The sequence below is a fragment of the Dicentrarchus labrax genome, unplaced genomic scaffold (assembly GCF_905237075.1).
Source record: "Dicentrarchus labrax unplaced genomic scaffold, dlabrax2021, whole genome shotgun sequence".
NCBI lineage: Eukaryota > Metazoa > Chordata > Actinopteri > Moronidae > Dicentrarchus > Dicentrarchus labrax.
Genome location: NW_026136711.1, coordinates 28,382,485 through 28,395,056, shown reverse-complemented (window position 1 = coordinate 28,395,056; position 12,572 = coordinate 28,382,485). Strand labels below are relative to the sequence as shown.

General features: G+C 38.6%; 1 protein-coding gene across 6 annotated transcripts in view; it reads right to left on the bottom strand.

Moving 5' to 3' along the window:
* The window catches only part of anks1ab (ankyrin repeat and sterile alpha motif domain containing 1Ab), a 40,770-nt gene extending 28,413 nt beyond the window's left edge, over nucleotides 1-12,357 (bottom strand). For 5 of the 6 annotated variants that reach the window (XR_007886352.1, XM_051413670.1, XM_051413672.1 and 2 more), the window contains exon 1: nucleotides 11,325-11,845. Coding sequence is in view for 5 of the 6 variants with exons in the window: in XM_051413670.1 (XP_051269630.1) it covers nucleotides 11,325-11,618 (294 nt within the window). In the remaining variant the exon portion in view is untranslated. Of the gene's footprint in view, nucleotides 1-11,324; nucleotides 11,846-12,252 lie in introns of those variants that run through there. The other variant, XM_051413671.1, reaches the window with a different exon arrangement.
* Between the last annotated feature and the right edge of the window lie 215 nt (nucleotides 12,358-12,572).

Here is a 12,572-nt window from a genome sequence, read left to right as displayed (position 1 = left end):
TTACTCTCTGAATTAACCCAGTTACATTCTATATCATACACACACACACACACACACACACACACACACACACACACACACACATCAGGACTGCATTAGATCTTAAGCTTAAGTGCACCTTTAAAACCTGTCACCAAAATGCTGCTTCTACGGAAACCAGCATCATCATAGTTAACATAAGTGCTGAAACGATTCATGACATCATGCATGTACAGCCTCATCCACTGTATAAATAGCTCAATGTTTGGCACCAGAGTTCAGGTATTTAATATACTGTATTTTGTCATTCAGAAGAGAAAGTTGTCACCAAATATATCAACCATATTACACAAAATTTTCATGAAATAAAGTTGTTCCTGGGAACTCAGGTGAATTAGTCCATTAGTATTTCCGCCCAAACATTAATCAGGTACACCCACTTATCCTTAAGGGTCTAGGGGGTCTGAAGCCAATCCCAGCTGACACTGGATTAGAGCAAGGGTACACCCTGGACAGGTCGCCAGTCAATCACAGGGCTGACACATAGTGACAGACAACCATTCAAGCTTACATTCACACCTTAGGGCCATTTAGAGTCAACCAACCTGCGGGAGGAAACAAAAGCACCCTGAAGGAAACCCACGCACTCCACGCAGAAAGACCCCGGTTTGAACCCAGAGCCTTCTTGCTGTGAGGAGACAACCACTAACGACTGCACCATTGTGCCATCCCATTAGTATTTTTAAACCATTAAATCCACTTCGGCCGGAAATAGCAGGTAGAGATGACTCATAGGTGAGAACAGCTGTGAAGGAAAAGAGACTAGAAATAGGGGGAAACAGCTATTCTAGCTCCGATATACACCGATCAGCCGTAACATTATGACCACCTGGGCACGCTGGTGGTCATAATGTAATGCAGCTCCATACGCAACCAGCCATCACAATTTGGCCCTTGTCAAAGTCGCTAAAATCCTTACATCTGCCCATTTTTTCTGCTTCTAACACATTAACTTGAGGACAAAATGTTCACTTGCTGCCTAATATGTCTCCCACCCACTGACAGGAGCCATGATAACCAGATAATCAGCGTTATTCACTTCACCTGTCAGTGGTCATAATGTTATGGCTGATCGGTGTGTTTTGTTTCCATACAAAACTGTTACACGTTGTGTCCGTATAAAAACCATAGGTCAAAACAAAATGTTGTAGTTTTATGTGGGTTATGGACTGAACTATTTCTTGGCAGACCGCAGTGACTTCCTGCAAACTTGCAACCTTGCCTGGCAACCTCATGGCAATGACACCATGTGCTGGAAGGCAGATTTTGTTACCTTCGGACCAAGTCTCAAGTCCTTACGCTAAGCTAAGCTAAGCTAACCAGCCACTCGCTGTAGCTTTATAATTACAGTACAAATATTTGGATGCTTATAGATGGTATCAATATTCTCATCTAGCTCTCTCAAAGAAGGCTGAGAAACACACTGACAGTTGACAGGTAAGTATAATACAATACAGTCCAACCACACCACAAACTACAACCTCCAAAATGAGCAAGTGTCCTTATTGGACATGTATTAAAAATGAAAAGGTCCAGGTTACCCTCACCTGCAAGTCAGCTCTCAATGGGAATTAATTTGATACAAAAAGCGCTTTCCAGTGAAGGTCTGGGAATAGGGTGAGAATAATCAGAAGAACTATTCACACAGAAATGTAATTGATAGTGCAGTTATAAAGCACAGGGGGCTCTGGGTGGACTATATCATTAAAATCAGTGGTGCAACTCTGAGTGATAGCACTACATCCTGAAGTGATTTACATGTTAATACAGGTTGATCTGCTCTTCAGTTCATTCACACACTGCAAAAATGATCCCTTTTATGTCACCTTTTATATGCTCAAGCTTTGCAGTGAAAAAGATCTGACAGTAAGGTGAAATCATTTTGCATATTTGTAATACATGGTAAGTGGTTGACAGGCTTTTTGTGATCAGTTCATGACCTTGAAACGTTCCTTAGTCTGCATTGCCTCCAGATATCATGAGAGGTGAAAACAGGTAAGAGGAGAGATCTACTCCAGCAGCTGTATGTTGTCCATTCAGGAACCTGAGACAAGCTCTTCTGAAGATAAGTTTTGATTTAATTTAAGATAATTATTCTTTATTATAATAATTGTAATTAAGATAATTTGACTCTAAGGGTACAGAAAACCCTTAGCAAAATGTACAAAGAACTATGGTAAAGTATTGGAGAAGCAAGATCTAAGTAAGTATTTCCTATATGTCTTCAATCAGAATTGAGCTATAAAACCCAAAAAGCAGACTTTCTGGGTTCACACTTCCTAGTACAACTCGATGGACTACAAAGTAGGGCCAAACTTACACTGCTACTGATCTTGGGTTTGTGATTTTGATTTGTGAAGAAGGATTAAGTAAGCAACATATACTGAATCTTTTATGAGGCAATCAAAGAACAACAGATTGCTGACTTGAATCAATGTGGCTTCAGTATGTTAAGAGACTGTGCTTGTTACTTTTAAGTGAGCTCCATATTGGCCAGGAGTCGGCCTGTCAGCCTCAGTGAGTTCCTCTACAAGCCTTATTATACCTACACTCATTATCTGCATCACTGACCCAGGACAATATACAGCATATACATAAGTGGCACTGTTCCATGAGAGAAAAGTAAGAATCCTGAAATACTAAAGCAAACCAGGAAATTGAATATTATAATGTAATTAGAATTAATTGGAAAGTTTACTAACTAGAGCAGAAAATACAGTCTGAAGACAAACCGGTGGCACAAATCAGCAAACAGTGAATGCTTTCTATGGACTGGAGCCGGTAAGGGTCTGTCGTAGCTTTGTTGTTGAAACTAGGGATGAGCCAGTACACTTTTCTGTATCTGTTCAACCAACTAAATTATCTGTATTTGTGTCTGTACTCAGAATGTGTGGGGTTTAATGCGGACATTGGTGGTGCAGGTGAAGTGGCCCGGGACTAACTAGAAGTTGTTAATTTAAACTTAAATTGATATAGGTTGATCAAAAGTATATTTATTAGAAAAGTATTTACAGAATTGACCTTCAAAACAATGTTTTGGATCACAAGAATAAGAGAACTACTAACAGAACAAGTACAGATATTTAGACATTTTACTTTGATACTCGTAATCGGAAAAAGTACATCATCTATACTCGTTACAGCAGAGTACTTGCTCAGCCCTAGTTGAAACATCGTTGAATGATGTCTGATTGGATTGCATCTTTAAGGGCTAAGCCAAAAGTGTTCAAATCAACTGGATCAGGAGATTCTGATTGTGGCTGTACATTCAGATGCTGTGGTCAGTAGGCTAGCTCCTTCAGACTTTGCTGTTTTTGTTTTAATCTGTTTTCAGCTTTATTGATGAAATATGTATTACCCATGACAGAAATAGCCTAAAGTCATTGGAAAAGGAAGCGCAGGGTTTGAAACAATCCACCCAGCCAGACCAGCCGGACCAGCCCACCGAGACTGGAGGAGAGGAAGAAAGCCGTATATGAACCACACTTGCCCAGTTTGGCTGCTCCTGGCTAATGCTCGGTCTGGACAAAATGGGAAATCAGAGACTGTTGTGCCTACTACTTTACAGAGACCTGCTCCATCAACATCCCGGATCCTTGACGGGCGGATCGTGTTCTGAGCTGACAGATCGCAGGACGAGAGGAGGCGGATTCTGTGTTTATATCACTGGTGCTTGGTGCTCAAATGCAGTCAACGTGGATGGACGCTGTTTCTCAAATGTAAAAGAAAAATGTATGTGAAGATTGTATACGTGTATGTATGTGTATATAAATAACTGTTTTTTATTATTTTCTGTGTGTGTAGCATTAAGGGACAGCAGACTTTCATTTTGTTGTACAACCTTGTGTTGTAAAATGATAAATAACTCTGATTCCTTTATCAGTGTACATGTCTTTCCTTGATCAGTGTATATGTATATGTTAATCATTGTCAACTATGGGCTTTGAAGAACATAAAACAGATCAATAACAACACAAACATAACAGAAGCCTATGTAGAAACCACCGCTGTGTCCCAATTCTATATATCAAACACAGTAGAATACAATAAACGATGACACTTCATCATTTTGTACTATCTGTATGAGACATGAGCTGTCAATCATACTGTGACTGTGAAACACTTCTGCCAATTAAACTTCACAAGGAGAAAGCAGGAGAAAGGAAACTGTTTGCTGTCTGTTCCTGAAGCTGCCTCCCCAGACTGTCTAGCTGTGAGCTGCATTTATGGATTGCATTGTGGGGCAATAGTGACCATCAGCAGACCAATGAATCATAGTATTTTAGTATGAATTTAGTATAAAGTATACTTTCATATTGGAGTATACTGAATTTTGCAACTTTTCAGGCATGAAAAAGACCTTAAAACCTGGTGAGCAACGTATAAAAATAGGTCACAGCAGGTGGAAATATTTCAACTGACTTCAACAATCACTTATTTCTAAATAGTAATAATAAAAACGCTATGTAATGTACTGTTTTAATTTATCTTTTTGTGCGTGCAATTTGCCCTTTTTTCCCTCCAGCCTTTTTTTTTTGTCCAGTCAACTTCAGGCTAGCTAATAAGATAGAGATAATGTGAAATAATCTTAAACAATGTGCTTTAGAGCTAGGGAGTACAATATTGTCCACTGAGCCAGTGCGTCCTGCACATAAGTGATGGCAGCGAGCCCAAAACAGAGCAGATAATGGAAATGATGGCTGGATATAATAAACAAACCAAAAAGGCTGCATGCCTCACTGGCGCTGGTCTGAAAACAGGATTACCGCCTCAGTATCATTGTCAATAAAGACAGATGGGCCAGTAGCTCCACACTATACAAGATCCAAACCACATAATTCTGTCCAGCAGTACTCAGGATTTGGATTGATTTCTATTTATTTGACAGCTTTGGAACCACAGAGCATAAATAAAGCTACTAAGAATAATAACAGTAAAGTCACGGTGGCCTTCGTGGTGTACTGTAAATGTGGCGAGACATGGTGACATGAGTGCAGTGCTTTGTGTCGTAGATGTTTTAATCTTTTTTGCGGATAAAGGTTGTTGTTTTTTTTTGCCTTATAACAATCTTTTATAATCTTACAACAATTATTTTAAGGAAAATATCATTTGCTATATACATTTTTGGCAGTGACAAGTGGCTGCATTAATACATTACTCACTTTTTATTAACCACTACATGAGAATGTATTTAAGATTCTGGCACAATATCTTTACTTGATTTATGTACATTTTACCATGTGCTTGCATCCAGCTTGTCAGGTAGTGCTGGAATGGGGACTTAATGTCAAGTAATGTCAGATTATCATAAATTAAATTCCTCAGTGTGTATTTTTCCACCTGTACAAAATAAGAGGTGTCAGCGCTTTACCTGAGTGATGGATAAGAGCTAGTGCTGAAACTACATCATTATTTTCAGTATCAATTATTCTTTATGAATTGGCTTATACAAGGTCATCACAATTTCTGTCTTCAAATTACTTTTTTTACCTAAAGATACTCCATTCATACTCATAAATGACAAACTTGAACCATCAAATATCTGGTAGTTCTGTTTGAAAAGTGATTTAAACAATAAAGCATTATTAAAATAGTTTATTTTATTATTCAACTAACTGTTTCAGCTCTCCTGAGAGCACAATTTTGCAACTCTATGTTCAATCATTTCATAATATATTTTTTATATTACCTCAGCTGTTTTGAAGAAAAGTGCTAACTGATTGTGTTTTTCTTTGAGAACGTGTATATATCTGCAACAATGGTTAGGGAAAAACTTGTGGTCATGGTTAAATAACATTTATTTTCTTCTATTATGCAGAAAGAATTAGTTTTTTGTGAAATAAATGTCATGGGAAAAGGCTGCAAAAGGTTTGTATTGAATGTAATCACTGTGTTGTATATGTGTGGCTGACTTTTCAGAGCAGCAGCAGCTCTTGAACCAACTAAATTAATCAAAAACTGCATGCAGTCAATGAAAATGATCAATTTCAGTTTCAAGCTGGTGATGTAATTTAAGTTTCTGAATTTACTTTAAAATTTTAAAAAAGTGTTCTTTTACTAAATAAATACAATACTTTAAAGGTTATTAAAGTAGGACGCCACAATAGCACAATAGCTTTCCTTTCAAATTTAAACCTTCATATTGGTGTTTTCAAACTGGCAAACTTGCATGTGTGGAATAACGGCATTCAACAGCAGGTTGGATGAAACGTCTCACATGTTACACCTGGTGAGAAATTTTACGGGCAATGTAGCAGGTGAAACAGGACCCTGCCTCCCCCCTGCCAACCCCCAGCCCCCCACAAACACCATCACCACTACTCTCATATTCATGTACCACATCTGTCTAACCAGATCTTGGGATGTGTTCACTCTGCCGTGGCTCTTTATATGAATTATAAACCAGTTTACACGTACTTTGAGAAAATATTCCCTCTTTATCAGCTGGATTTACCAACAGGAAAACGTTTTTATAAGTTCATTTTTACTGAGACAATTCAAATTCACAGAAGTTGAACATTTATTTTCATTTAAAAACCATATTAAGATCTGTTTTCAAACTATTTTTTTATATTACTATAAGTATTATATTATAAAAGGTGCATACATTATCAAAAAGATTACAATAGGCCAAATTTAACATAATAAAAATAAGGGTATTTTGGTTAGGGATTTCAAACCACATTTTATGTAAAAACTACAGGTATTAGTAAGTAGTATATAAATACACACACTGTACGCACTTTAAAAGCCTGCATGTGTAATGACCTGAGGAATACCGCTGGGAAATTTAGAGTACACACACGAATGAATCCACTCAAGCATCTGTAACATGTGGTTGTGTTAACCTTTGCTTTTTGAGTATTGAACAGATGTGGAAGATGTCAATCACCCTAATCATATATGCCATTTCTATTATTAGTGCAGTATGTAATGGTCTCTTAAATGCTAAAAGATTCTTATATAATAAGGCTTTTTGTGGTATTAATCGTAAAGGAAAACAAAAAAATACATGAACACATAAAGAAGTAGTGTGGATGTGCCTTGTATTCATTGATCTATGTTGTTGTTTAGTGCTTATGTTTCCTATTTCTGTAGATAACCGACCAAATGTCCAAAGCAGGATGTTAAATTGTTCCATGGCAGCTATAATGCAGTTTAAAAGAAGAAACTATTAAGTTTGCTAAATGATTGGTATTGATAATAGCCTTTTAAGATTGAAGATACAATTAAGGATGTATTAATTTATCAGATATGTGCTATGGTAACATGAGATAATAGCTAATCTTTTAGGATGGAGTGCATTATTAATGTCCACAAGATGTAAGCTGGCTAATTTAATGTCTTATTCCTTAAAATTTGCTAATTATTCACTCTTTAAAATACGACTTAGGGCAGATGTATGTGTGTCTTTTCCCCAACACACTACGTTGCACTGATTTTCAGTGTAAATCTTTCACACTCAAACTAGTTATTAAAAAAAGTACATCATAAATCTAACATACTATTTTTAATGAGCTCATAATTATTAGCTGCCTTACTGTGCATTTATCAGTGTTTATTTAGAATTTTTACAACTACTACTACTACTACTAATAATAATAACTTTATGTATACAGCACTTTTCTAAACTAAACTCAGAGAAATAAAATCATATAGAAGTGAGGTAGAATTAAAAGAATAGAAGAATAAAAAATAAAAAAAATTAACTGCACTGGGGCAAATAAGATTAAACAATTAAAAGATACAAAATTAAGATCATAAAAGAACACTATCGTCGTTATCGTCTGACCCAACGGTTAAACTTGGGGTCGGTGGAGTTGACATCCCCTGTACCGTCATAGCATTTTATAGCTAACTGACGCTAATGCCAGTGTTGTCTCCATCACCTTGGTTACGTTACCGTGGGTTACAGCTAACGGCAGTTTCCATTCAGGGCTCAGATAATGTTTCTGCGTTATGTTATTCAGCTTCAGGTTTGTTTGGCCTGCTCGCTTCGGCTGATGGCGGGCAAAATTATGTTAATTGGTTTTTTTTTCTTTTCAATTCTTACTTGTATTTCATTAATCATTTCATTATTTGACTTTTGGTTTTTTTTGTGGTATTTTATTTATTTATGCCTTAAAAATATAACAAATATGGTAATACAACAATTTCCCCAAAAGTAAACGACTCACTTCAAGTAACTGTCACATATTTCAAGATATTTTATATGCTATACGCCGTGATCATACATTATACAGTAAAGAGTGAGCGTCCATGCAGACACTCCAGTCAGATGTCAAAAGAATGATTTGCTAATCCAACAAAAACCGACGGGACAGGTAGAGGACATCACCATAAATCAGAGCATCAGACAGGCATTAACACTCACCATGAAGGAGCAGCCACTTGTGACAGGACTGAGAGAGACTGGGGTGTATGTCTTTGAGGTTTTTTCCATTGAGTCTTTTCCTTTATTAAAAGTTTAATTTAATTAGACTAATGACACATCCAGTAGGCTTAACATGAGTTGAAGACTCCCATATTCACTCCTCTTAAAACCAAATACACAGTCCTGTACAAATAGGCCTTCTGACCATCTTTGCTCTGTGTTATAGTTCAGAAAGCAGAAAATAAACTCAACACAAACTGTCTCATCACATTGCTTGATTGTTCTCTTTGTTTAAGAAACAAATGTAAATAGAACAGCAAATACTTTCACTACAATGGAGCCCAAAACTGGTCAGCGGCAACACAAACAACAAAGCTGCCAGAAACAATCAAATTCCAAATGTATATGTTCCACTGAAAATGTCAATGGAGTTTAAAGGTTACACCTTATCGTAGCGTTTGTATTAAGTACTTTTTTTTTCTGTGTGCGCATTTACTGACATATGTGTGTTGTATTTGAATCTGGCCTAAAGCCTAGCCTCCTTCCGAGCCTCGTGTGTCGCTTTAATATTTGGTGGTGGTGGATCGCTTCATGAAATAAGCTCACAAGGCAGAGTCAATTTTTGCCCTCACCACACACACGCACACACACACACACACACACACACACACACACACACACCCAGATCCCCAACCCAAACAAATCCCTTGAAATCTCGAAGAGAAACAGACACTCAGGAGCAGCTGCAAAACAGGATGCCCTTGAGAACAGGACACCCCGCCCAACATGGCCTGAATAAACAGTGCTGTCAGAGAGCAGAGGGGTGGAGCAGAGAGCAGGCACTGGACAGGGGAGAGATGACAAAGAGAGAGGGGTACACACAGCCAAGTAAAAGTACTCTGAAGTGACACCCAATTGCCCTTGTTGTAAGGATGAATGAGATACATGCTCTCAACATACTGTAAAGACCCTGTTTATGTGGCAGTAACCTGGGCAGGGCTGTCATCAAGACCACTTAAGTCAAGTCTAAGATAAATCCAAGTCGAGTTTCGAGATTCAAGACCAAATTGGGTCAAAACTAAAACCAAGGCCAAAAGAAACAAAACCAGTTCAATATTCTTCAAACTGTTGCGGTAATTTTGTTCATAGTCAGCTGTAATATCGCTTGAATCACTCTGTCCTATAGTTTAAACTTAAAACAACATAAAAAATGTATCAAATGTATCAAAAATCATTAAAGTACAAAGATCAGTGTTTCGATATGCATTAGGATTATTTTCAATCATACAACCATGATAATAAATAATTTATTTCCATTCCCTTTTATTAGTGGATCAAGCGCCATGAACCAGTTACTTTGCTATTAGATCCTCTCTTACTTTTTTATTGGTTTTTTTTAAATAACATTTAACACAACAAAGTTGCATTATTTGCTAGAATTGTATGACTTATACAGAGAGTTAATTAAATATTGCTTATTTTGAAAAACATATTTGCAAACCAAACTCTGTATAGGTTTTTGAGTATTTAAGAAAAAACACACAAATTATCATGATTCATTTAACTGAATAATATTGTCTGTAAAGTTAATCTCCCTTAATGGCAGACTAATGTTGTTTCATAGCTGTCTACATTGCTTGGTGTGCAATTCTGTTTCAATTCAAAATTACTTTCCTATAACAATCAAATTATAAGATATTTAGACTGATGGGAAATCAGAAACCAAAGACTGAAATAAGGGAGACCAGTGGCTAAGACTGAGAAAAGTTCAGGTCAAAAGACCCATGAGGCACAGCCAAGTACAAGATAACAGAGACAATGTCACATCAATACAAGTACTAGAGTCCTGATAAATATCTGACATTTTCAGAATATTACCTTGGACTTTGTTGCAGTTCTGCTCAGGAATTATGCTGTTCTATAATTCACTTTCTCAAGAATAACTCAATTTCTTGTCCAGTCTGCAGATAAAAATGCATAAAGTCAAGGTAGATGAATGAGAACTGCTCCTAAACTGAGGCTGACTTCTGTGTTTAACAAGCAAGAGCAACAGGCTTTTCACTGCTATGGTATCACTTGGTTATTACAATAAAGTGGAAAGTGTCAGAAATGTTCTAGTCTACTGAGGACACTTTAAAAAATCACATTATTTTTGCCTCTGTGCATTGTAATAATGTAATACATTATCAGTCATCAGGCATTGTCCCCACAGGTTTCGACTATTTTAGAGCATTTGGAAGTTTTTGGTAAGAAATGATTATTCTTTGCTCTAGGGTGTTGCTGCATTGACGCTCCAAAGTGCTCAAAAATCACAAGTTAAGGCTTTTGGGGATACTGGGCTGGGAGGGAGGGGTTAGTTGCTCACAGTGGGCTGAAAGTAGATGGCGCAAGACGAAGCAAAGGAGCCAGAGGAGTGCAGGAGGAGACAGTGGAAGCGTGGGTCGGCCCCTGAGACATGTACTGAGTGGATGTGGAATGACAGCACAAGCCCAATTAGTCTTGGATGCCAGGGCTGCTACAGGGAGGTCGGTGCAAGTGATCAAGCCATTCATGCATTCAAGCACTCACCCACAGGCATTCTATGCCAACAGCCTGGGTAGTTACTACAGTCTATCACTGCTTCTGCTGGACTCCTGATCGCTCTCATACTGCTGCCTCTGCTCTGCCCCCTCTTCCTTCTTTCCTTCCTTCCTCTTTCTTTCCTCAAATGTGCTGCTTCGCCCCATCCCGTTTCTTTCTCTTTTTTCCCCCCTCTGCATCTCTTATCGGACTCTCCTTTTTCTTACACGTTCACACTCGCTAACAGACTCTCTCTTAAGCACGTTAACACACTCTACTTGAAAGCCTGTGCCACTCCCTCTGTCCTCTTCACCCTCCCACTTGTTTCCCATCCCCAGAGCTTGAGTATTACCTCATCCCACTCAGAGGCAAAGGAAGGCATGCGCTCTATGGACGGCTGCCCAGAGCTGCAGTTAGACACAGATCCACTGCGGCCAGCCAGACCTCCATCCTCCTCCCCGAGTGGTGACGCCAACAAGTCAGAGTCCGACTTGGACAAGCTTCGAATCAGCCCCAGGTCTGTAGGTCTGACTTTGACTGCTGCCACCGATGCAGACTCAGCTGAAACTTCACTGGAGTCCTTAATGTCAGCCTTTGGATTCTGGACCACCTTGGCCGGATTGGCATCCAGAGTGCACTCTGCCATTGTTTTGGGGCTGCCGAGCGCAACTCAGGGTCCTCAGTTTCCTGTAGTATTCTTAGTCAGTCCAGAGAGTCATCCAGGATCTTTGTGGAGCTTTTTAACTTCTAGTTGTGGAAAACCAGTCTATGATAGTACTGAAAGATACAGATTAATAAAATATAAGTACTGTAGACTTGACAAATCTGCCTGTGCACCCACTCTAACTCATACAAAGTGCTTCTTTTTGGGAGGGAAAGGGCAGCATGTGAGTGAGAGACTTGTTGTGCACAGAAACAATAATCAGGGTCCACCCACAAGTTGTATCCTGTTGCCCTCCCCTTACTTGACTGACCGGCTCAGAGAGAACCCTTCCTTCATCCTGTCAACTAACTGTGACTTTTTTTTTACTTTCTCCTTTTCACATAGTTTGCTTTTCTTATCAGCTCTAATGTGGTCATATAATTCTTAAAAGAGACGATTCCCAGTAGAATCTGAAACCTATATTAGATTGATAAAGAAGCACATGAGTGCTTTTATGTGACACACACACACAAGTGCATACCACTATTCAAATTCGATATGCATCTAGTAGCCTGATGTCTGATGGCTAAAAACTTCAACTCAGCTGAAATTAAAAAAAAGTTCTGTATCCGCTTACCCGCTGACTTGTATCCCTGGTTCTTTTTCCTGCTCCCTGTTTTTGTGTCCGTCCTGTTCTGAGGTTGTTTCCAGACTCTTCAGGAGGATTGGCTCTGTCCCGTACTGAGGATCAGAGGACGGGAGGATCCCAAAGCCTGTCCTTATTCAGACTGACAGCTGGGGTAATCAGGTTACTGACGCACTGGGTGGCTGCTCCATTTTAAAGGAAGGAGAGTGAGGGTTCCTCCTTTTCTGTCTGTGTGTGTCTAAGAGTGTGGGTGCAGGAGACTGAGGTTACTGAGTTGACTTGAGTTTGAAGTGTAGCAGAAAATGTTAGAT